General features: G+C 42.1%; 1 protein-coding gene and 1 long non-coding RNA gene across 7 annotated transcripts in view; one reads left to right on the top strand and one right to left on the bottom strand.

The window, feature by feature from the left end:
* The window catches only part of LOC141783856 (uncharacterized), a 94,164-nt gene that overhangs the window by 47,060 nt on the left and 20,546 nt on the right, over positions 1-26,558 (bottom strand). The gene's annotated exons all lie outside the window — the stretch shown is intronic.
* The window catches only part of dnmt3ab (DNA (cytosine-5-)-methyltransferase 3 alpha b), a 48,158-nt gene that overhangs the window by 5,648 nt on the left and 15,952 nt on the right, over positions 1-26,558 (top strand). For 3 of the 5 annotated variants that reach the window (XM_074661432.1, XM_074661434.1, XM_074661431.1), the window contains exons 3-11: positions 1,292-1,399; positions 6,390-6,741; positions 12,897-12,943; positions 14,977-15,117; positions 23,206-23,559; positions 24,422-24,580; positions 24,847-24,954; positions 26,056-26,212; positions 26,366-26,512. In XM_074661432.1, coding sequence (XP_074517533.1) covers positions 1,292-1,399; positions 6,390-6,741; positions 12,897-12,943; positions 14,977-15,117; positions 23,206-23,559; positions 24,422-24,580; positions 24,847-24,954; positions 26,056-26,212; positions 26,366-26,512 — 1,573 coding nt within the window. The remainder of the gene's footprint in view (positions 1-1,291; positions 1,400-6,389; positions 6,742-12,896; positions 12,944-14,976; positions 15,118-23,205; positions 23,560-24,421; positions 24,581-24,846; positions 24,955-26,055; positions 26,213-26,365; positions 26,513-26,558) is intronic. The other 2 variants (XM_074661435.1, XM_074661436.1) reach the window with 1 other exon arrangement.

The following is a 26,558-nucleotide window of genomic DNA, read 5'->3' as shown; positions in this document are numbered from 1 at the left end:
GAATTTAATAAGGACCCAGCCCTCCGCCCCCCACCGCAGCTGTCAGGAATGGCCTTGCAATCTCATTTGCATTCAGACCTGGTGCTGGTGGTCCTATTCAGTCAATATTGAAACTCAAAGCATCTACATTAGGATCATCTTTTCTCCCATCAACCCGAGGGGTACTTGGTGGTGGCGGACATGGGGCTTTGTTCACGGGGGGAAGACACTTTTATTAATCAAAGGGAAATTGCAGCAGGGTTAGGTGGGGGCCGGTCGACGTCTTTGTAACGGTGTCAAGAGGGGATTGTCTGTGGAAGGTCAGCGCTGCGTCCGTGGAGCTTTCACTTCAGCCCAGTTCAAAGGAACGTGCCATTCAATTTCTATCTGTCTCATTGTCCACTCAGCCAAAGACACTCAAGGACCCCCGCCAAATGTTCAAGTGTTTCAGTGTGGTGCAGTTTTGTGTGTGTCCTGCAGATCTAGTATCACTACTGGTGCATCTTTGGCTGAGGTGAAACCACCACTTAGCTAACTGTATATTCAAATACAGTCTTTCATTACCTGGAAAGATACGTATGTGTATCAAGGCCTGAAATGTAAATTTGACATTTCCGATTTGTAAATTTGACTTTCCAATTATTACAGTATACTGAGTTGACTTCTGTAAAGCATAATGCTCGAAATTAAGGCGTTATCTTTGATTCCAATTTAACTTTTGATCATCATATCAAGAAGGTAGTTCCGTCCTGTTTCTATCAACTTTAGATCATTTCTATCATTCTCTGACTTGGAGAAAGTTATTCATGTGTTTATTTTCTCAAGAATTGATTACTGTACTTCACTCTTTACCTGCCTAAACAATAAAGCATGTTCAACGTCTACAAAATGCTGCAGCCAGACTGTTAACTGGATCAAACACATAACCCTCATTTTAGCCTCCCTGCATTGGCTTCCAGTTAACTTCTGGATTCATTTTAAGGTTTTACTCATTACTTTTAAAAGCCCTTCATGGTCTAGCCCCAGCATACATCTGTGAACTTTTATGCCCCTATCTTCCTGCGCGCAATCTCAGACTGTCCCCTAGACAGTTTGAGTCTAGACTTAAAACTAAAATTTCAGTTGCAACCTCGTTGATTTCTTTGAAATCGCTACTAAAAACTCACTTTTATAAACTTGCCTTTTTGTAATTTTGTTTGACATGTTTCTTGTTATTTTTAATTATTGGTGAAGCACTTTGTAACCCTGTTTTGAAAGGTGCCGTACAAATAAAATAAGTCTAAATCATGATGTGTTTTTTTTTTGTTGACAGGGTGAAAGCACAATATTGGACATGGACCTGAAGACCGAGGAGAAGTCAGCTAAAAGTAGTGCCTCTTGTAAAGTTGGCAAGCCTGGAAGAAAGCGCAAGCAGTTTCCAGTGAGTTTTGATCTTGCTTACTTGTTTTACAGTGATCTGTTTTCCAATATATTGGCTAAATATTGCTCAAAGTCAAGATTAGATATCAGCTACACTAGTCTTGAGCACAGCAAGTTTGTCCAGTAGTGCTTTTTGTCAAATAATTCCAATGTTGTCCTGCTATCAAAGCGTGAGTTAATGCCCTTAAGGAATTTCTAACCCTTAAAGAATTCCTTTAGCCAGGGTCTTAGTTTTAGTGTCCCATGCTGGTCCAACAGGGTTAAGGCTGGGGTTAGGCTCGATAAGACCTACTTCATACGTTTCATTCATGTCAAATGAAAGACAAAAAAAACCCACGTCCAGTCACATCTTAAGGCAGCTGTTCCAAATATCCACGCTCGTGAGGTGAAAATCCTGCTGTCAGGGAGAAGGGCGAGACGTGATTAATCTTTTAAATATGGGGATAAATGCACACATTTTTTGACAATCTTGGCTGGAAGGCCTTCATCATGTTGACAGAAATGAAAAAAGACAGCTTGAGAGAGAAGCATAGACTGTATATAAGAAGTGGACGTTGTCACCCATTGGTTTGTAAACTGCCATTTTGAAGCCTCGAGTTCGGCATTCTGGCCGTCGCCATGTTGATCTTTTGCAACCAGAAGTGACACGAGAGGGTGAAGCTAAGTACAAGCGAACGTTGTATGAGACATTTTTAGACGACCAAAAAGGTTATAATTAACTTTCAGGAACTGAAAACACACTGTGAAAGGGTTAAAGTTGTAGACAACAACACGGACAACTCCCAGACCGGACAACGCCGTGGTAGCAACCCGTCAATCACAAGGTAGCCACGCCTTAAAGCATCCCCTGCTTTATGGTCTATTTGACTCTAAATGGGATCGTCATGTACTAAATGAACATCATGCTGTATTGAAGAAGAGTTGAAACTAGTGATTGAGACCATAAACTCATGTTTACAATGTTTACTGAGGTAATAAATCAAGTGAGAAGTAGGCTTATTTTCTCATAGACTTCTATACGATCAGACTTCTTTTTGCAACCAGAGGAGTCGCCCCCTGCTGGCTGTTAGAAAGAATGCAAGTTTAAGGCATTTCTGCATTGGTTTCACTTCTCACTTGTCCACTGGAAAGAAGTTCAAACCTCGATCACAGCTGGCCTATCACTGCATGAAGTGGGTGTGAATGTCAGATTACAGAAATTGTCAGACATGGGAGAGGCTGTTTGACCATCCGATGAGCACTTTGGTTGGAGGATAACTGTGTAGTATCCTTCAACAGAGAGAGATAGAAATATATATATATATTTTTTTTACTGTATACTTCATGAGTTACATAACAAATTGGAGATGTTGGAGGTCATTTAAAGGTCTGGAAACAGGCTGCCCCTCCCCCACTTTCCGACATAGTAGTTGCAGAGGCTGCATTTGTAACTTTTCATAACCTACAATCGGACTTTCACACCCACTTCATGCAGCGACAGGCCAGGTGTTAGTCAGTATATAGTGTTAGTCAGTGTGCAGGCTCTGTCAGGCTCTCTTTTTTCATTCTTCTTCAAAATGAGCGCAATAGTGAATGCCTTTGTGGAGAGACGGTCCAAAAGTGTACGGTGTTATCTTGACTGGAACGATTATAAACGTCTCCCCCATCTCTATGACAGCAGACCTTTCACCACCACCATCAAGTGAGGCCGTTTGGAACAACTATAAACATATTTGCCGTATGACATCATATGAACTAGTTTGTGACATGATGGTCTAAATGCTAATTTAGAGGCTTTAAATAGTAAAAAATCTTGCTGAAACATGGCAAATTTATGCAAAATTGCCATGTTTTTGTTGAAAGAATTAAAAAAATATTGATAAAACAAAGGTGTTGTTTCAGCTTACCACAGATACCACATGTACTACTTACTGTACTCATGCATAAACATCACACCAAACGTCTCCACCTTGTTTCACTACACCAACGCCATTTCTAATCTGTTTGTTGATGTTTTTTGCGGTTAAAAGCCCTGATTTAATGATGACTCTTGGGTCTACATGTATCTGGGTATTTTTTTCCCTGAGATGTTATCATTTGCATAAATCTGTGCTTTAAAATCCTGTTAATTCTCACAGTGTGATTCAACAAAACAGATTTACAGATATTGTATGGTAGGGAGGGATATGCCGGTGTGTGTATTAGAAGCAGCTGAGCGGTGCTACCAGTAACAGATAGAGAAAAGCTATACTCAGGGCGTCTTAGCGATTGTTTTCACAGCTGTGGGGGATTGACCACATGTGCCTGACAATCCAGACATTTAGGTGTTTCGTTGTTGTTATTCTTCTTCTCTGAATGAGTAAAAATGTACTTGAAACCTTGATATGCTGTCTAGAGGGCATTTCTTCAGTTTGAATCCTGAATACACTCTGACATGGATTGAATGTTGCATTTTTTTGTCTTTGTGCTAATTATCAAATGTCAGCTGGTGTTATTATTCAGGAGGAAACTCGTTGTGAAAATGGAACACGGCAATGCAGATAATTCACACCGGACCCGATGTGCATAGTTGTCAATGCGAAAAAATGTGCATGCGGATATTCCGCATTCCTACACTGCATTTTAGCATCACACTGGTGAGAAAGAGAAATGGCTTTTAGTTTGTTTTTCAGTGCATCTGCTTCTCTCTTAATATAATGCCATTTTTCTCACTTGTAAAATTTGAATCATCCCAACCTTTTAATTACAATATAACCAAATAGCTAAGAAAAATTCATATGATAATGTGTAATTTCATCACATACTATAGCAACCCGCCAGCAGTCTCACAAATAAGGATAAAGACTTGCAATTTTAAGAATTGAGAACACTCGTTTTAGCAATCCTTTGGGTCTTTACCAACTCCTGAGGGAAATATCTGGCTCTTTAGCTGCTAAATGCTCCATTATGTTCACCAGCTACTCGCTAACTTTGTTTGGTACTGAGCAGGTAGTGTACAGTGGGTTTATCAGAGCTTGTTTGGCAAATTGATGCGGCCTGAAATGACGCCGATGTGGCTGTAAAACCAAAACAACTGTTGGATGATAATTATCTGTGGGTTTGTCAATACAAGTGATGCCGTTCACGTTACACACAGTTATTTGATCCATTGATAATGTGAAAATATTAATTAGTGGAGCTTTAACGGCTTATTAATGTTATTATGCGTTAAACTTACTATGTGTGAGCTGTAATGCTGCAGCAGTAAGTTGGATTAGGTAGCCAGTGTTTTATTTTGACCTCTGTCCGCCTGTCTGAGCAGTCTGATTTACTCACTGTGACATTTGACCTCTGGTAGGGGCCACGTGTAGTTCACTGGGTCACTAATCTGTGGCGTAATTCTTTCAGCGACAGTGGTGTGCACTGTTTGTGTGTGTGTGTGTGTGTGTGTGTGTGTGTTTGACTTTCTGTTTTTGTCTGTTTGCCTAAACTCACACACACCACAGCCTCTTTTTCCAGTTATGAATTGAGTGAGAATATTAATAATGCCTGAGCTGTGGATTTGTTGTTTTCATTCATCGTGTCAAACAGATTTAGTGGAGCGCCGCTGTTTGAGTGAGTGCAACTGTTTAACATTTACAGTTAATTTGTTCTCAACTGCTACAATGATGAAGTCATTTAGAGTTCTGCGGCCTGCGAGGAATGCTGAAAAAACAACTTTGGCTTGATGTAGCTTTGTTTCCCAATACACTACGACTTTCATTGAAGTTTATTTTACATCTCTGCAATGCATAATTTGCATTGCATTCATTTCGCAGATGTTTTATGTGTCTCTGGGTCACACTAAAGCTACTTTTACATTGTGTTTTCTTAATCAATCAGCAAGAACGAGATTACATTTGACCCTTTGGCTTCTAGCACAGCATGTTGAGTGATCTTGTGTGTGTTAAATATCGTCTGCTGAAAGACAGATGCCTCCTGAGGCTCCTGTGCTGCCTTAAATGCAAACCGCTGTACCTACATCTACAGGAGATGAAAGCTTCGGCGCTGCTCTCATCAGTGTTGACAGTCTGATCTCACAAGACATGCTCTACTTTCTGCTCCCAGTAACCCAGTAATGGGATTGTCTGAGAAAGTGTGTTTTTATGGCTATTTTTAGGCAGGAACAGAGACACTATCACATTTCTTCAAACTCGTGTAGTTGAAATGAATCTTTTCAAGGTCTTACAAGACAGCTGCTGCTTTTTTTTAGGTAAGGGAAGGTGTCTGTCTCTGTAACTTAAACTGCAGCTTTAGACAGGTCAGCGCTCTTTGAATGCACTCCTCTGCACAGAATGAAATAGTTTAACTGGGCGTTACAAAACTGGACGGAGAGAAAAACTTCTTTGTTGTCAAACAGCCAACATTCTTGACATATTTCCGTGCTGCTGTAATCGTGAATGCGCCACTATAGGAAGCTCAGTCGTGTACCTGATGAACTTTAATGTAATCCCTCCCTCACTTGCAAGTTAATAGCTGTACAGCAGATTTACTGGCACCGCTTTGAAGTTTACAACTCGAGTTTAACAGAGCTGAATAGGAAATGCCATAATTCACTGGCTAATAAGTGTAGAAGTTGAGCTACGTGTTTGATTCTGTCCTGATAGAGCTGAGGCGGTTTAAGGGATGGAATTAAGCTGATCTAATATGAAATGGATGAATGCTTTAATTCATATTTTGTGTCAAATAGCCCGTTTATCCAACAGAGACTGCTTATCCTCACTCTGATAGTGCCAGCTGTTTTATTGTTGCTCACTGCGATGACCTTTTCTCAAGCGTGCCGGATGATTTGTTGTATTTCCTGAGAGGTTTTGTTTATTGCACAGCCAGCTACAGTATATCCAGTGATGTGGTGTAGCCGCTGACAGGCTCAACACTGTTGTACACCTAGAGAACATCAAATTGTAACATACTGCTCGAGCAATAACAACCTCTGAAGCTGATAGATTGCCAGGATGTTAACATTTCGACCTCCTCTACCCCCCCGCCTGCAGGTCGAAAGCTGTGGCTCTCTCAAAGGCATTGTGGGCGTGGGCAACAGCTACACCGGAGTGGGTAGGCCGTCCATGGCACAGGTCCACAATGGAGACGTGGGCGGGCACAGAGACAGGACGTCCGACGCCTGCTTCCCCAAACAGGAGAAGAGGGAAGTGGAGAACGGGATCCCCAGAGACCCTCCCTTTTGCCGGGCAGAGGACAGCTCCCAGGGTCAGAGCCTGAGTCCGTCCCCGGAGAACGGATTCCTGTCCAGCCGGGAAGACCAGGACTCGGAGAAAGACAAGGACGACAGCCTGACGACGCCGTGCAAGAAACGAGGGAGGCGGAAACTGGAGCGCCCAACGAAATGTGAGTTTTTGGCTTTCAGCTCGTTTGGCTCGGCTATCTTTTGATCCAGCAGGGAAAGTCACGTGCATGTGGCTAGTACAAGATGTTGAGTAATGAACTGTAAATGGATGTCAGACTGTCACCGCCAGGATTAGTAACACTGAGGCTAAAAGTGTTGCATTCATGCTGCTGCAAGGAAGGAAAGGCACCAGTAAATATTAGGGCTGCAGTATAAATCAGAATCATAATGTTTATACTATTGATATTCATCTAATACTTATTATACTGAATGTTATGAATGCCATATTTCACTTCTTTTGAATGCCTCGGTGTGGCGGACCAAACGCTTTCAACACGCATTTGTGCAGAGACCATGTGACCAAAATAAGATTTATGATGGAGAAACAGGCTGCTGCAATGGAAGAGGAAGAGGAAGAGGAAGAGAGAGAGAGAGAGAGAGAGAGAGAGAGAGAGAGAGAGAGAGAGAGAGAGAGAGAGAGAGAGAGAGAGAGAGAGAGAGAGAGAGAGAGAGAGAGAGAGAGAGAGAGAGAGAGAGAGAGAGAGAGAGAGAGAGATATACTAAATAGATGATCTTTAAAATGTTGTAGCAAAAAGGAAAGTTATTTTCGTAAAATAAGCATTTTAAAAGCAAACTGTACACAATTTAACTATAATGCATAACTTTTAATTGGGTTTTGGTCCAACTGAACTGTATCTGCACCAGCGTCAACGGTGCAGCAACAGATAACATCAGCATCTAAAGATGATATAATTCAGCGGGGCACTATTATTGGGAGTGAGAGGTGCTGACAGGTAGTTTTTAGTCTAAGATGGAGATTAACCATATCACTTAGCCGCCCCTCCACTCTCTGGTTTTAGTCCTATCTCTCTGTCTCTCTCTCTCTCAGCCACGTGTCTCTCTTGCTCCTCTCTCGGCCTCAGAGACACCGGCTATGACCTTGATGAGAAGTGCAGTAAATAAAGCCAGGGGAGGAGCGAGTCGTCTCCTGGCAACGAGCCTCTGTTGGGAGCTGGCAGGTCTCTGTTGTGGCCGCCTCCCCGTCGGGGGCCCTGCCAGGTGGATGGCGTTGTGCCCGGAACTCTTTACAAACTCAGTCTGCACTCTGTATTCACCTGATCTGGGCGTCCAGGATCTGTTACTTCACTTTGAAGCAGAAATCTGGGATAACCCTGTTAGCTTTTTGGTGTAAATGGCTAAAAACTGGTTTTCATAACAAGGTCTGTAACTCTGCTCCCTAATCTGTTTGCCTCTAATGCTGCTGTGTTGAACACGGAGGGCATAACACAAATCTAAATTCCACACTTTTACCAAGCTGATTCATCACAAATGTTTGATAACTACCATCAGGGTTCTTTAATGACGACAAGTCTGCTTTATATGATCTGCGTAAACATCCTGTTTTAAATATGCTAAACTGCTGAAGCGTCAACACTCATCATGTTGCACCGTGCTTTGTTTTAAGTGAAGATGTAGAATTAAAGCAAGATGAGGCAGGAGAACGTGACTGAATGATGTTTTAGTTTTTAGGGGACAGATCACCAAAGCTGTTAAAGGGGCACGCCGCCTATTTAACATATGAGGATCATTACAGTATTAGTCAGCCTGTGAAAACATTTCTAAAGGCTCTGGCTCTGTCAGGTCTGAGAAAATAACAAGTATCGAGTATGGTCTAGACCTGCTCTATATAAAAAGCGTCTCGAGATAACTTCTGTTATGATTTGACGCTATATAAAAATAAATTGAATTGGACAAGTAGAGAGGATCTAATGCAAATATGGCATTCAGTTGCATTATGGGAAGTGGGAAACATTCCCTCAACTCTCAGATACTTTCACACAAATCAGCATCATACTGACTGTCAAGCTTCTAGTATCCTCATCTCTCTAACTGAACTAGCATCTCTAAACACAGTGACACTCATAAAATAACTCCTAACATGTCACCCAGTTTGTTACAATAGGCTGGTTTAAAATGTCAGTACATTTATAGACACACAGGAAGTGTCTTTTACATTTTAAACAGAAGCAAACAAAGAGCAGACTGCTTGGAATAAACAGATAGAGGAACTAAGTTGTCAGTATTCACAGCTTTAGCCACAAAATCAAAGAAAAGACTAGATTAGAGGTCTGTGCGGGGGTCTGCAGGTCCCTCAAGACCTGCAACAGATGTCAGCGAAATGCTTTTTTTTTTCTTTCAAAGCTGCGGGCGGGCAGTGGCCATCACGTTGCCATGTGTGAACATAGTTTGCTGTTTGCAAGCCGCACACACACAAATTTGCTGTTTGGCATCAGTTTGTGAGTAATATTTAATGCCTATGAGACGTTGAAACAACATTTGTAGGATCAAAATAATCTAGAGGATTAAGAAAGTAAAAGGCATACTGCACAGATTGCAGGTTAGTGAGCAGCAGGCTTGGTGCAAAGCATTAAGGGAGCAGACTGGAGCAGAAAATGCAGCAGCAGGAGGTACCACGTGCAATGTTTGAAATTTAGATCACATCAGCAATACCACAGTACTGCTCAGAGTTTGATGCTGTATGATGTCCTGATTTACCTTAAATGCACTAAACAGGAACAATATACAGGCAAGGAGATATTAATCCCGTTACTAAACAAGTTTGAATATGGGGAGCGTTTCATCTCAGAGAGGCGAGTCCTTGGTGGGGGGTCACTGTGGTGGATCGATAGTCCCCTAAACAGGGTTTCTGTTATCCATCTGGAGGGCACAGGAAGGATTTGAGCTCCGGCTGGAGTGGAACTGAGCTCCAGCAATACGAGAGCTGGAACCCGCTCAAACTGGCAAAGTATACTCTCTGTGGGCAACATTAGCCAGCTCCCCTCACAAACCCAATGACCTTGGCAGTCCGCGCCGCCTCACCGATTTGTTATATAGTCACTTATTCCCGATGAGGACCAGGAGACCAGGAGAGAGGGATGGAAAAAAAAAAAAGAGCAAGGGTGGAGGGAGGAGCAGCTACACATGGAACCAACTTGAAGAGGCTGCTAAGAGAGCGGACTATTGTTTGGACAGGTCTGTAGGGTACTTCACCGACAAGCTGGTGTTGGCTGTTCAGAAAACATGCCATCAAAAGTTGTCCGTAGCCTCTCAGAGCTCAAGTGTTATGATAGTGTTCAGGCTTCGACTCAGCAGATAGTCGTGTTTACTCAGGCGGTGCCATCGTGCTAATTTAAGCCACAGCTGCTTGAATGATGTGTATCTAATCCACTGGTGTCACATCACAAGAGACTTTTACAAACACTTGCTTACACTGAAATTAAACATTGTGATAGTAATACAGGAGGTGCTAATTTTGGCTTCCTTGTCTGTTTTTCTGCTGCTGCCGCGGGTGAAACTCTTTTCATGAATCATGAATCCTGACTCTGCTGTCTTAGTGTTTCAGTTGGGTGCTATCCATGCTCCCTGGCTAACCCCTCACTGCTCTGCTAAACACAGGAAAACAACGCTGTTAAACAATGAATAACATGCCCTTTGTTGTTGATGTGAACCTCCACATCTTAAATCTATCGCCAAGTTAATGGGAAATCCCAACTGGAGCTTTTATTGTGTTTAAGACATTTTTATTAGACTGCGGTTTCACTGCACATTTCAACAAGTATTTTCCGTGCTATTTTTGTCGATCTCTACCCCGCCGCTGCACCTCTCGCTTCTGGTTTAGCAACTTCCTCTCTACAGTATGTATGGGCATTTTCTTTCCTGTGGAAAATATTTGTCTTTCTAAGAAACTGCAGATAGTATTCAAGAGTTCTGAATCCTTACAATACATCAGTGTTGGAAGAAGTATTTAGATCCTTTTCTTAATTAAAGATATTAATACTGCAATTTAAAAATACTCCATTATTTGTTAAAGTTCTGAATGAAATATTTCACTGACGCAATCCTCTTTAAGTACAACCGGCTGAATATATTGAAGTGTCACAAGTAAAAGTACTTATTATCAGCACTTTGGTCAACTGCAGTTGTTTTTAAATGTGCTTTACAAATAATGTTTGACTTGACTTTGATTAGAGCTGAATCGATTAGGGACTGCAGAAATATACTACTAGATTATTAGTATTAACATGTATGAAGCATTTTAATGCTATAACTGGTCATGGTGAAGCTCATTTTAACTACTTTTTATGCTGTTGGGTAGTTAAACCCATAACATTACATTACATTATATTTTACAAGTTTTATACAAATGATGTTGTATGGGTAATTATTCAATCATTTCCTAGGAGTATAGAACAAACAATGTCACCTCAAGGTCCATTTAGCAGCTGTTGTGGGGCTTTCAATCTTATCACATGATCTTTATCAGCAGATTGCGTTAGCCCAGGTGTCATGGTTGTATCAGGGACTACTCGTCCATGTTGTAACATGTTAAAGTGCTCTGAAAAATTGGAAATCTGAACATATATTTCCATGACACCTGGGTTAACTCCATCTGCCAAAACAGCTACTAAATGTGAGATTATCTTGTCAGCCTTTTTTTTAGGAGAGAGAAATACCAGTTTCTATATTTCTCCACCATCCAGTCGTACATAACTCAACTGCAGCAAGAAGAGATAAGATATAACTTTATTTATCCCGAGGGAAACTGCTGTGCAGCAGTTGCCATACAAAGTGGGAAGAGTGAAAATATAAAGAGTGCAGTATAAAAGTCTAAGATAACAATAAGGTGAAAATCAAAAATATATACAATCTATACAAAATCAGTATGGATCATAAAAATATGAACAGGTTAATGGGAGGGATCAGTCTAGGCTGCATACAGATATATATGTACAGTATCAAAAGTATAGGTAGTGTAAGATTACATACACTATAATACAGAACGATCAAGATTATGTCCATGATATTGCACTTAAAGGTGCAGTGTGAAGCAGGGTTTCCGCCAGAAAAGTTGTTAGGACCGGCGGTGACGGTGGTGGGGGATGGTGCTGAGCAAAATTCAGAGGAGCAGCTTGTTATAATGAGAATAGCGCTGGTCCACCTCAACAGCAAACCTTAAGCGAGCCTGAGCCAAAGTTGTGGCTAACTTCGGGGCTAACCCCCTTCAGTAAACAGACTGTGGCAAGCAAGACACGGGAACTTGGCTTGTGTCTTGAGGAGTTGTAGTATTTCTTCACCGACAGCCTAAACCGTACACACACTGCACTGCTACGCTCACTGCTTTACTGTTATCTTCATACTCGCCGACATCAGTCGGTCACACATACACAAGCTCCCTCGCTCTCTCTCTTTGCCTCTTTCTCTCTGGCTGTACCGCACACCAACACTCGCTAACGTTAAGCACACAAACTACGAAGGTTCCTTAAAGGAGTTTGCTAGTTGTATGAAACATTTTAGTTTAAAAAACATCTATCTGGCCCTATCTAGAGCCAGTGTTTGGTTTGTCCGTTCTCCCTATGTAGATATAAACGGCTCATTCTAAGGTAATGAAAACACAACAATTTTTATTTTCAGGTGATTATACACTAAAGAAAACATACTTTTTAATATTACATTCCATTTCTGCCAATATTTCCCCCTAAATGCTACACGCTGCTCCTTTAATGTCCCATAATTGCACATTAGAGCCTCATGTCTTGATCCTGTTGAGGCTTTGGAGATTATATACGGTCCCAGAGTCACAGTCAAGTGAATCAGTACGTTGTTGCCTTTACGGCTCTGTGTCGGCGGCGAGGGAGGGGCAATGCTAATAGCAACCAGCTGTGTTTCTCATGAAGGGGGATATAAGGTCAGAAGTGTGACATTTGCCAAAGTAAACCTGGCCCGACTCCACACTCATCATAACCTGAGCAGCCACTCCAAATCCTCTGGGTTGCATCAAACCCTCACATGGCACCTGAACGCACAAGCTCCCGCGATCACACACGATTTAACACTCTGAGCGCGCTGAAGGAGTTTCCTCGAGCCAATATCTCTCAGGAGTTTTATTAATTTGACTTGGATTTGATCAAACATGCAGTTAATGGTATGATGTAGAGGGCGAGCTGAACAATTTTGGGTTAATAAATGTATCATGTGGTTTATTGATGAATGCGAGGCCACTTCAGTTTAATACAGATGCAAGGATAACCGATGTGGTCAATTTCCACTCTCCTATAAATGATTCAGGCCATCCATTGTGTCGCTGTCTTCTCTCTAGATGTGGAGCACAAGGAGGAGGACAGGCGTGATGCAGTCAAGACCGAGGTAAGATTTCTGCTCTGTTCTATCTTTTTTCTCTGACTCTCAAAGGTGTCTTTCACACTTGCCAGGGCTGTAGCTTTCTTTTAGGGGTGAATCACCTTTCCTGTCACAAACTGTGAATCCTCTGCTTGCCAGCATGATAGATGGTGGCGGTGCAGCTTGAACAGAAGCAAAAGTGCTGTTCTTAACTTGAAAAGGGACAGTTTTTGTAGCAGAACTACTGAATATAACTGGATTCTCCACCTGACTCCAACATACTGGTATGTTATAAATACATCAATGCATCCAGAGTTGTCACAGCTATTTTCGTCTTGTGTCTTATGACTTACTCTTGACATTTTGGGATATATGCTTATTTGTTTTTATGCCAAGAGTTAGATGAGAAGAATTTAGACAGTTAACTTAGCTTAGCATAAAGACTGGAAACAGGGGAGAACGACTAGCCTGGCTTTATCTAAAGATAGTCCAGGACATAATCCCCCTTTAAAGGAACGGTTCGACAATTTGGGAAATACGCTTATTTGCTTTCTTGCCAAGAGTTAGATGAGAAGATTGATGCCACTCTCATATCTGTCCGTTAGATATGAACCTGGAGCCTGTTGGCTTAGCTTCGCATAAAGACTGGAAACTGGAGGGGGAAACAGCTAGCCTGGCTCTGCCACATAATGACAAAGAGCCTTTCTCAAAATGTCCCCTACACCTTCTCCCTACCCACTTCCACTCTGTTTGCGCATTCACATGGAGGGTCCGCCATATTAAGTGTCATCCCAAACCAATTAGTAGGGAGCGGAAGTGAGTTATATAACCCTCCAATAGTGAGCCTCCATCGATGCCGACTTACTGGCCACGTGCAACGGCGTTTTGTGTTTGTCATGAAACACGCTCCGTACAAATGTAGTTTTGTGCGACTATCCGTACAAACATAAACTGTTCAAACTAAATAGACATTCAATGTTGTCGCACAGACGTTAACAACTTAAAGTTACATTGTATTTAGAATTAAATGTCTAGTCTAGAAAACGGTAAACGTGTTCATTTGATTATAAAGTGTTGTATATTTACAAGGACCAAGTAGCTCATAAGCATCAGTTTTAAAAACGAGAAGATGTTTACAAAAAAAGAAACAAAATGCCCCCACTGAAGCATGGGAGTAATTTAATTATTTTTACTTTTAGTTTCTCTGTATATTCTTTATACAGGGGACCTTTGCACATACCCTTCGCTTGATAAGAAACCATGGTTACGAAACGGTACAACAGTTTCCGTCGGAGAGAGGGAAGTTCGTCTCAAAGCTTGCCGCTGTATTTATACCCTACACCTCCTTAAAGAAGGGTGCTTCGTTCAGCTGTGAGTGTGTCTACAAACACAGTTCACTCCGTCACAGAGTGGGAGTGGGGAGGGTCCGGTTTGAGAAAGGCCCAAAAAACCTCCTACCAGCACTTCTTCTCATCTAACTCTCAGCAAGAAAAGTGAACAAGCGTATTTCTTAAAATATCAAACTATTGCTTCAAGCTTATTTCTGTGTATCGTTAAACTTTTTTTCCCACCTACTCTGCCATAAAGAGCTTGCACTTAAAGTAAACTGTATCTGCTCCATTGCTAGACTAGAAGCTTTGCATAGTCGCTCATCTTCAAGGTCCAGAAAAACTGAGTAGTTCTCTTGCCTTTGGACTTGTGAAAGAAATGGTACCTAATGGTGTATAGATTTGAAATATCAAATACACTTGGGAGCTTGTTGTATCAGTTGGTGCTGGTGACCTTGAGACTGTTGCCAGGGAGTTGTGATTAGACACCGTGGCATCACTTCTTGCTGCCTGACCAATCACAAGCTGATGGCACCATACGGCACACCAACATGTGTCTTCCTCTTTTTAGAAATCAGACAACCCCATCGCCTCAAACACAAATTAATCACCCAGAGTCTGTCTCATTTGACAGATCAGAAGCACAGATTTACAACAAATCTGGATGCTTCCTTATGAGAGAAAAATCAAAAACAAGTAGCTAACTTTTTTGTTTTTTAACACCTTAAACAGGGAGGTCGAGGCAGGAGGGGAGTTGGTTGGGAGATCAGCCTTCGTCAGAGGCCCATGCCCAGAATAACCTTCCAGGCTGGTGACCCTTATTACATTAGCAAGAGGACCAGAGAGGAGTGGCTGGCCAAGTGGAAGACGGAGGTGAGTACCCCAGCCACTGTAGATTACAGGGTCAGGTGTGGACTAAAGGTGCCAAAGATAGGGCTTGTGGTGCATTAACGGCCAAGTGTATTTGATGGGTCATTTGATATCTCATGAAGGTACCATTTATTTCAGTGGATTTCCAGGGCCTTTGGCTCAGTTAGCTCCTGCATTTCCTGACTTTGTTCTTGTCTATTGTAGCAGAGAAAAATGCCTCAACCTGATTCATGGTTCCCGGATGAAAATGTCGCTGTAAATGTAGATTTGCACCATTCTGACTGCTTTTTTTCCTCCCAATTTCATTGAGACTATTTCTTTGATGGGAAGTAGCATAGTAACCAATGTTGAGCAATAATAAAAAGTTAATTCTCGACCTCGGAAACAGTAGTTGACAGAACAATCTCACCACAAGTTCTATTTCAGATACTGAACTTTGTTTTGTCAACTTTCCAAGGTCAAGAACACTAGAAGTCCTTTAGGTATTCAGAGAAATTGAAATGTCTCTATGACAACTGAGTAAACTCCATCTACTCATGATGATCTTGTGATTCGATGTGAAGCTACCAAATTATGGACCTTGCTTTGTCAACAAACTGGTATTTTTTACTGCATTCAGAATGATCACACAGCACTTCTCAGCAAATGTGGTAACTTATCCAAGCTCTGATTTCTTTTTGGACCATTAAATGTACAGTGTGTAGGATTCGGCAGCATTTAGGAGTGTGGTTGCAGATTAAAACCAACTGAGTACCCCTCCGCTCACTCCTCCCTTTACAAGACTGCGTTAACGTGAGCCGCCGAGTGCAAAACCGTCATGCCATCCTTACCATAATAGCGTTACTTTAAGCTAAGCTCACACTACATGACTTTCTGTCTTGTAATCGGGAGTCTTGAAGTCATTGTGGTTTTCACACTACATGCCTGACCGGTGACACTACAAGATCTTTCACCAGGAGGAATCCCAGATGACATCTCCAAACTATGTTTTGTCACGAAAACACGCAAGAAATACACAATAAGTGGCTTCAAGCGCGAGACACATTGCTGATGTTGTTGTTGGCACATGTTTAGTTCCACACTCTTTTTGACTATTTATTCATCTAGGAGCAACAACAGCTTTGCTCCGTGTTACAAATGTAACAGATACAGTAAGTTCCTATTGTTACAGGCGACCCCTCCTCCCTAGGTTTTCCCTCAACCCGTGTCCTTTGCTCTCATTGACTGTAGCTTGTGGCCGGAGTCCCTGACAGGTCCAGATATTTAGCCTGCTCGATATCTGGAATGTGTCTGCCTGCATTAGTGAGTGTCGGTGAGCCTCTTGGCTCACGTCTTTCAGCAGTTCACACATGATGCTCGAGTGCCGATGTGCGAGTGGGGAGTCAACGCCGATTTGCCTCTGATCTTCGGCTTTTGTCGGGGAGCTCCAAAAAACTGTTGGCGAGCAGAAAATCAGGGCTAAAGTCATGTAGTGTGAACTAGGCATTAGGAGCAACGGAAGTCAGACGGCATCTGGCGGTACCACGGTTTTGCACTCTGCGGCTCACGTTACCGCAGTTTCACAAGCGTGTTGGAGAACTACGGTGTAATAACGTGAAAGACTCTTGCTAGAGCCAGTGTTTGGTTTGTCCGTCCTGGGCTACTGTAAAAACATGGCGGTGCAAGATGGCGGACTCCGTGAAGAGGACCCGCTCCCTATGTAGATATGGAGGGCTCACTCTAAGCTAATGAAAACACAACAATTCTTAGCTTCAGGTGATTATACACTGAAGAAAACATAGTTACGAATATTATATTTAATTTCTACTAATAGATCCCCCAAAATGTTACACACTGTTCCTTTAACAGAAGCTCCTAATGCAGCATGATGTTAAATCCTATAAATATGAAGAAGTTCCCGACATTGCCCATTACTTAGTCATATAAAATATGACTCCTGGTAGTAATGTGATGGAGTGCAACTTCATCTGTTACATAATGAGGAGTCTCCGAAGTATCAACATGGGGTCTTCCATTTCTTCTGCCTCCCCGCCCCCTCCGCTCCACTCTGGAGAGGGCTCGGAGAGCGGCCATAAAAACGTCTCCAGGGAGGAAATATTGCCAAATTAGCAGGACATGCCGGGGTCCCACAAGTGAAATGTCGTAAAATACGAGGCAAGTAGGCAGTTCACGTTCACCAAACAGAGGTGGATTTTCTTGAACAAGTAGCTCTACAAAGCTGAGGTTTAAGGGGATTTGCAAGATGCAAATTCTATGTATGCCTGTTTTTCCCCTTTTTTTCATGTGGCGTAATGCAAGCTTTGATATAATTTGCACAAAGACTGATTTGTTTTGGCATCAAAGCTCTTTCCTGTGGAGTAATATGATGCATAGCTTTTAGTTTTAGTTCTGCTCTTGACACAGAGCTTTTGCATGTTTCTGCAGCAGGGAGGACATGGTGGCTGAAAGGGTTACTGCCGTCTTGCACTTCTCCAGGATCGCTCTCTTTTTTTTTTTCATGTGCCTTGTGTTACAGTGGACTTCTCCGTCTCTCCCTCTCTGTTTCCCTCCCCCATTCTTCTCCTGACCCCTCCCCCAGCTATGGAAATGAACTCTGTGCTATGGATATGAGGGTGAAGATGAGGTTTGCAGCAAATTTCCAGCCCTGCTTGCAAGACAGCCTCTTGGCTCGCTGCCAACATTTTGCAAGTCCTCTCTAGCCAACCAGAATTCCTGTCGGCAATCACCTGACCCTGAATTCCCAGACAAAGAAATGTTCATGCTTTCTTTTTTTAAGCGATCTCTTCTACCCTGAGAGTGGGGGTGAAAAAAACTCAAGCCCCACACTGGATTATGAGGGTTGCGCGCTGGTGTGTATGGGTATGTGCACTGCATTGTTTGTTTGATAACATGGAGGGATAGTGTGCATGTCTGATTAGCCTGCTTACAGCGAGGGGAGAATATGCTGACTTCAGGTATTTTCCACGAGAGTTGTCGTGGACCATCTGCTCTGCACGGCTTAAAGGGAAACCGTCTCTTTAAAAAGAGGAAGAGTGAGCTTTAGCTGTGTTTGGGAAAAAGTTGCTTGTATGAAAAAAGTTTTTTCCCGTGGGGGGAATACGTGCAGAAACTATTTCCTGTTTCATAGCAGCGCCTAGAAATGTCAGAGTGGCATCATTTTCTTTTTAGGTCAGATATATTTACCTCAAGAATGCTGCTGTTTTGTGAGCCACCGTGATTTCACGTTACATAACATTTAACTGGGAAAAAGGTGAAGTTGTTGTGTAGGCCTCAAATCTCTTTCCTTCCTGTCATTGTGTACTTGGTTCTGTTTGACTCAGGTCACGGATTTACAATAAGAAGAGTTATTTGACAACTTGAAAAGATTTTAAAGGGCTTTTGGAGGAAGCCGAGCAGCCTCCTCAGGGAGCTTTTTTAACAACTCCACTTGTGGATTCATGGGGAATTCTGTTTATGTATTCATGGCTGACTCTGTAATATTCCTAATTATCTCTTAAAAGGACGCAATACAATGAGAACCAGATGGCCTATTTGGGTGTGACCCCCCAAGGCCACTCATGAAATACACAGCCTTTGTAGGGATCTGTACTAAAATCAGGCTAATGAATGCAGTGGCCACATCGCTGCACAACACAACCTGACACTTGTGCGTTTTCAGACTGTATTTTTTCAAGGTTTAGATTCAGCTTTTGCAGCATTCCTGGCATCTTGAGTTACCTACACCTGTCGTGACTTAAAGAAGTTCTTTACCATTTGTTCCCGCTCAGCAGATAAGCTTAGGTCTTTGCGCTGAAGACATATGTCACTGTATAATCCATCAAACAATTACACAAAACAGTCCCCGCTGCGCTTCTCCTGCCTGTTGCGCATGAGAGACTACTGCATTCAAAGGTCAAACTCTTTTGTGTCGCTTCAAAGGCTCGCTGTCACGTTGTGTGAGGAAGTAATGTTCAGTGACAGTTTATTTCATCTAACTTTTACCTTTAGTCAGAGTCTGCAGAATGCTGGTTTGTTTTCATTCAATGGCACCTGAACTGCTACTTTAACATTTTTCTCTAATGTCTGATTTGTTTGATGCTTGTTGTCTTCGTCCCTGTATTACATGTGAGTTTTCAGGGCTTATGCATCACGGTGTTTCATCTCAACAACTGCACTTTTGACTCTTGAGACTAAGAACATTTCCCTCGTAATGTTAACAGCTTTATAATAGGCAGTTGTTGTCTTATAAATAACTGATGCTACGCTGTAAACGTGACCTTTTTGTTAACAAGCACAGCCAAGATTGGATACTAAAGTATCATCTGCACTCCCCAGAGACCAATATCTTCTCTTTTTTTCTGCCTCGCAGTGCACTCTGTCACCCCTTGAGCCCTCGGGGTATCATGCTGCACAGACCTCCAAGTCAGATTATCCCTTATTGTGCACCCAACATGTCTCCACACTCTGCCAGAGGCCTGTAGAGCGTCTGCTTTCACTCTATCCATAACAAAATCCACGCTTACGTCAGTACGGTAACTTACGTCAGTACGGTAACTTACGTTTGGTTTTCCATTGTATTCATATAGTTTTTCCTAAAGGGGAAAAAGTGTAGATGTGATCACTGTGAGGTAGTTTAAACACATGTGCTCTGTAGGTCTGCTGTCATTTTTGGTATTTGTCTTCAGCGCGGCGTGACAGCGGATATAAGTGGTGGTATTTCTGAGCTGTCAGTGACGGGCAGGCGTGTGTAAATGATAAAGACGGCATTGTGTCTCTGCTACCTCCTTTCCTATTTTCCCCTTTAGACTCGGAGGGCCTGTCTTGCTGGTGGAGCTGCACACACACTGTGAGGCCCCCAAAAGGGGGGCATTTACAACTGGGAAGAAGTCCAGAGACAAATATCTGGTTCTTATAGCCACTGTACTTTCTCTCCTCCCCCCACTGGCATTTCCAGCGTCACTTTCTCATTGGCTCCGAGGAGAAGGAACCCTGGAGACAGTCTGACCCTAAACACACCAAAACGAGTGCAGTAACAGTAGCGCAGCCGCTTTATTGCCATTTACACATCTCACAGTATACTTGTGATAACTGGTCACCAGAGATGAAGTAGCTCAGTCTGGAGTAAATTCATAAAATCGCACTTTCTCCATCAGCCCATTTCTTCCAGCAACTGCCCTCCTTAGTTGCCAACATGATTACAGATTGTTTCTCCCCAAACACATTTAGCAGTTTAATTGACATTTGTTAGTTTTTGTCCGTTTACCATCTGGAACCACACATCCAAGCAGGCTGTCGAACACTAACTCCAATGTGCTTGCGCTGGAGCCAAGGAGCCTAACACATATGGCCGAGGGCTTTGAACCATCCATCCAGCACTACAGTACAGATATTTATAAACCACAGCAGAGCCTCTTGATTGAAGAGCACATGTTTCTACTCTTCTGCGCCGAAACCCCTCCCCACGCCGTCTAAGCACCACCTCCCCTTAAAGGCGCTATTGTTTACGAGTCACACTGGGAGAGAGGACGGAGGACTGTGCTGTACTCTCTCTCAGTCTTTCCCCTTCTGGCCTTTTTCCTCCTCTTCCCACACAGCCAGTCCACCTCTGGACATTTACAGTGTGTGTGTGTGAGACCTGAGAACCTGAGAAGGAAAGTAAGCACAGCTGTGCAGCGCTGCTCTCACATGGAGCCTATAGTATGACTAACACGTGTTTACATATGGGACTGCAGATATACTGTATATTCTGTGAGTGTGTGCGTGTTTTGAAGAAAAGGAGGAGAAGAAAGTTAACATGCGTGTCCATGCGAGTCCTACCGTGTGTGTGTATTTGAGAGAGAGAGAGACATCAGAATGAGTGCAGCTGTTGGGGATTTACTGTGAGAGGCTTAAGTCCCGGCTGCGTCTCGTCCTCTCTGATCGACCTAGCGGTTCAGTGTCAGGTACCACAAACCCAGTGAACTCTCCGCGGCAGCTCTGGACACTATAGAGTTACTGTATACTGTGCTGTAGATGAATGGGCCTTACAGTCGCAGATAAAGCCATGTTTACAAAGGCTGTCAGGCTCCCACAATCAGGATTCTGCACTTACACTGCAGAGTGCACAACTTGCACAAATGAATAACTACAAATGCTGTCTGCCTCTATTTATACTGTATCTTTAAAGTTTATTTTACTTGAGAAGGTACAATGCAAATTAATAAATACACATGGTATAAAAAAATGCCATAATTAGCCCAAATTAAATTTTTCTTCTGTAGTCCCTGGCCAAGGTGTTACGCTACATGTCTACCAGGTCCGGCGAGGATGCTAGGGGACGCGCTGTTCCACTCAACTGTCTGTTCAAGCGGTGACGTACCCTATCGTGGAATGCATGCGATTGGTCCCTGGTTTCAAACAGGAAGCAACATAACAACCTGCTCATAAACTTTTTGTTATTTTGTCTAAACAATCCACCAAAATCTATTTCTGAAAACAGGCTAATAGGCACAAATAGGCTATGCCACTGATGAATCTCATTTCATTTTAGAACTATATCGCCTAGTTTGTCAGCTTGGTCCAAGTTTCGAGAGCCGGACGCGTCGCGCTGGACGGGCTCATTTCATATAAACCCCCTCCAACTTGCCGCAACATTCCCACCCCACCCCAAATAAATGGAAAGCGTTGAGACACCCTCTATCACCGGATCAGGTGGAAATGCGCTGTTAAAAAAAGACTTCCTAAAATACATCAAAAACAGAAACAAAAACAGCACACCGTTTAAAAGGCTTCCTAAAATACATCAGGACATAAACATGAAACCGGGCATGCAGTTTAAAAGGCTTCCTAAAATACATCAGGACAGACACATAAAACAGGCAGTTTAAAGGTTGGAAGCAGGAGTGACATGTATACATATAAAACGACATTGCATACAAGCAGGACATCAGCAGCAAAAGATCTATAAGTATTTAGTTGTCTGCTCTGAATTACCTCTGACTGACTAAAGGCACTTTTTCGCAACGGAATAGTGCAATCTCCTCTTTTAGACCCCCCAGAGACACGATTAGTAACGGTTCTTCTGTTGATAGAGGTCATGGATGATTTTGTATACCAAGCACAAGTTCACATATTGTATTAGTTCATCCCAACTTAAAATCTGATGAGCAGTGATGGAAGTGCTTTGATTTTTTTATCTGACATTTTAAGTGCTTGTTTGTAATAATACAATTTTAGAGAGTCCTGCATGGCCATGGTACAGGTAGAATTTATTACATATATTATATGATCATATAGCATGCATTTCTACATAAAGCTGCATTAATCAATATCGAGGATTATCACCCGTCTCTGCGGTGCCCCTCAGCTCTATGACAAGTTTTAACATGTTTCAGCTCATTGTTTTGGTTTTACAGCAAAAGTTGATTTTACCTGCTATGTCGTGTTTATTTAGCGTTGCTTGTGGGACAAACCTCAATACTTTTGAGTAAAAAATTGCGTGCATAGCACCTGAACACTGTCAAGTACTCAAAGATTGCATTAAGATTGCACTTAATGCTTGATACTACTTTCTTTCTTCCTCCTTGACTTATTTCCTGATTCATTTCATCCATTTTCACCCTTCTCTTCTTCACAAAGGTTTGTGTTAACCAGGGAGAAATGGTTAGCTGGACATTGTGGCCTACAATTAGAGTTTTGTTAGGGTTTTATGAGGTTGTTGTTTGGGTTTTGAGTTTGTTAGGCCTGCCTTTTGTTATGGCCTTATTCTTTCTATTCCTTTCAGAACATTTTCTGTCAAGCTTTATCACTTTCAAAAGGTCTTTTTGCTAATTAGTGGGAGAGAATTTTCCCCAACTGCACCATTTGTAGATGTGTAAGCAGAGGCTAGACATTTTTTATTTAAATCGTCATTTCTTTTATATTTTACTGTACACTGCATTTTTGTGCAAAGTTATTATACAGCTATTTGTATTAACACTTGGATTTGAGAATTTTTTGTTAAATTGGAAGAGTATTCTTTTTATATAAATATAAAATTGTTTATATATAGAAAAGTTAAATATCCCTTAAACACTGGGCACATCATCTGAAAAGACCTGTCCTCATCGCTGCTGTCACTGCGCTGTGTTTCAGGCAGAGAAAAAGTCCCAACTGATGTCAGTGATGAACGCGATGAAGGATCACGAGGAGAGTGAAACAGAGGCCCAGAAAGAAGAGGTCTCAATAATCAAACACCCATCGCCTTCAAAGCAGCAGCAGCAGCAGCCTCAGCCTCAGCCTCAGTCGCACACTCAATCACAGCCTCAGTATCAACAGCAATCACAGCCGTCGCTGCCACAACAACAGCATCAGCAGCCGCCTCAGCAGCAGCAGCAGCAGCCTACTGACCCCGCTTCCCCAACTGTGGCCACGACCCCTGAGCCCGTCGCCATCGGAGGTGGAGACAAGACGTCCCCCAAACCTGCAGACACTGAGCCTGAGTATGAGGTAAGATAACAATGATTCACACTGATTAATGTCCGGCTGTAGACTAACAGGATTTTGCAACAGAGAAAACGGATTTAGTTTAAGGCCAAGGTGTCGAGTAAAGCAGCAATTTGGGTATTTATTCACTTCAGGTGTTTCACAACGGTGTCAGCCTTAATGAAATGTGTATAAAATGATGCAGAAGATGCACAGCACATTTACATTTGATGTAATGCAGCATAAAAAAAACATTATGTTGTTTGTGTTTCATGGTGGGTTTGGATATTTAAGTCAATGGCAGCATTATATAGTTTTGGCCATATACTAAATATATACATACTATCATATAGTGTTCATTTTGTTTCTGACTATATAAAGAGGGACGTCACTTGAGTAAATTTCCCAAATTTGTACAGGCTTTATACAACCGTTTATAAAACTTTTCTCACATAATTCAGGGCTCAAAAGGATTGCCCGCTTGCCCAAAATATCTGTTTAGTGGCACCAGGAAGTTGCTCGACGTCCTCCCTGATCCATATATGTTTACAATCTATCTATAATTTTGTCAACGTGATTGACATTTATATCCTGAGAGAGGGATGTTGCTCTTCCTGAGGTTTCTTTTATTATTTTTCCCTGTTAAAGTGTTTTTGGGGACTTTTCCCGTATCTGAATCGAGGGTCTAAGGATTGAAGCGGCCGTATTCTGTACACCCCCTTGTTGCAAATTTGTGATATTGGGCTTGAAATATATAAATAATATTGACTTGACTTTACCCTCCCAAAGAAAAACAAACTGAAACAGACAGTGTTTAAAAACAGTTTCACCATTATGCCCAGAAGTTAATACAGAGTGGATGATTTGTCCTTTATTTTGGCTACAGGACGAGCGTGGTTTTGGCATCGGCGAGCTGGTTTGGGGAAAGCTTCGAGGGTTCTCGTGGTGGCCAGGCCGCATTGTATCCTGGTGGATGACGGGACGGAGCAGAGCCGCTGAGGGAACCAGATGGGTCATGTGGTTTGGAGACGGAAAATTCTCAGTGGTGAGTGTTCAGAGCCAACGTTAATATTGCTGTCAGGTGATTATTTTATTTTTTTTCACCAGAAATTAGGCAAAACAGCCTTTCGTTTATAGTAACAACCACACACTTTATAATGAGCTTTTTTTTGTTCCATTTGCTCAACTAGTTGCTCTTTTCCAGTATAAACATAAAAGTCTTCAATCTCCAGATTACTTTTTATCTCAACAACACCATTTTTCTAACATGTGAAGTAAACAATTACATAAGTTTTCTGTGTATTTTTACAGGTTTGTGTAGAGAAACTCATGCCTTTAAGTTCCTTCACTAATGCCTTTCACCAACCAACTTACAACAAGCAGCCCATGTACAAGAAAGCCATCTATGAGGTGCTACAGGTGAGTAAAAGAGCAATGGGTTTCAAAATCTTACTATCAGTTTAAATGATCTTTAACAGCCTGATTCACTCACAAAAAAACTGCCTATTAAACTGAGCTCATTGGTTCAGACATTATATAAATTAAGGGGGTTGGGGCAAAAATGCCCCAAGAAATCTCAGAATGCTCCTAAAAACCGTAATCAAGGGGCAGAAATTGCCCTCAAGATTTCGAGTAAAACAATTATATTTACCACTTTAGGCCAATATCCTAATCCTACATTAAACCATCAGTTTATTTTAAATGAATTTCCATTTCCGTCTCTAACGTACAGCGTGTACAAGTCCTATGACTCTAAAAGTCTACTGTTTCCACCCGTACAACAATACAGCTACATCAAATGTCATTTCCTGACATGCACGTGCCGTGGGTTATTAGTTTATGCCAGAGCTTCACGCCAGTGGGTCAAATTATTCTGTATTCTTTCCTGACAATTAAAAGTAAAATTAAAAGTATTTAACATACGTACTTATTATTTTGTTATTTTCATTCTTTAAGTCACCAGAATGCAGTTGCAATGCAATGCAATGCAATTTTTTAGTTAGCTGCAGTAATACAGTTACATAGATACACTTATGCAGGCCATTTCGGCGATAGCACCGTACATTTGTTTTCACGTCTTTAAAAGAATAGTTCGACATTTTGGGAAATGCACTTATGCACTTTCCTGCAGAGTCGGACGAAACGATTGATATGTCTACCCAACAGACAATAAGCTTAGCTTCGCATAGGGGCAAGCAGCTAGCCTGGAATTAGTACTGGAACTTTTTTTCTCATTTAATTCTCTGCAATAAATCGTATGATGTATTTTCCAATATGTGGAACTATTCCTTTAAGTCTTTCCTGAGCATCTGTAGCCAGAGGCCTTACGTGCACTGACCATAAAACCATAAAAATGGTATTGAAATTCAGTGTAATCAGCACAGGCAGACAGTAAATGTAATTTCAAAAGAAATGCTTACATGAGGAATAAACATTGCCCACACTGAATCATTAGATGATTATTTCTGTACGTCTATTGAGGAAGAGCTTCAGTCATAAATGATTTTTATGTGTTGGCAGGCGGCTAGCAGCCGGGCAGGCAAAGCCTTCAAGGCCTGTCCCGACAGTGACGAGACAGAAACCTCCAAATCAGTGGAAATGCTGAACAAGCAGATGATTGACTGGGCTATGACCGGATTTCAGCCCACTGGACCCAAGGCTTTAGAGCCACCGGAAGGTAACAGGAAGTCAATATTAGGAAACTTGAATTGTTGGGCTTTTGTCTAAGTTTGTTGCCAGCAACTGGGAGTCTTATGTCTCTTATTTCTCTGGTTGAATAAGTCATAATGTGGCCTGTGATATTAATGATTTGACATGCTGTGCACCCCAGAGGAGCGTAACCCATACAAAGAGGTTTACCCTGAGATGTGGGTGGAGCCTGAAGCAGCAGCCTATACGCCTCCTCCAGCCAAAAAGCCTCGCAAAAGCGCAGCAGAGAAACCCAAGGTCAAGGACATCATTGATGAGAGGACACGAGGTAAGGTGCCTCATTTATTAGGTTAAATAGGAGTCATGAACTCTAT

This window comes from Sebastes fasciatus, chromosome 15 (genome assembly GCF_043250625.1).
Source record: "Sebastes fasciatus isolate fSebFas1 chromosome 15, fSebFas1.pri, whole genome shotgun sequence".
NCBI lineage: Eukaryota > Metazoa > Chordata > Actinopteri > Perciformes > Sebastidae > Sebastes > Sebastes fasciatus.
This window is presented reverse-complemented; position numbering and strand designations above follow the sequence as displayed.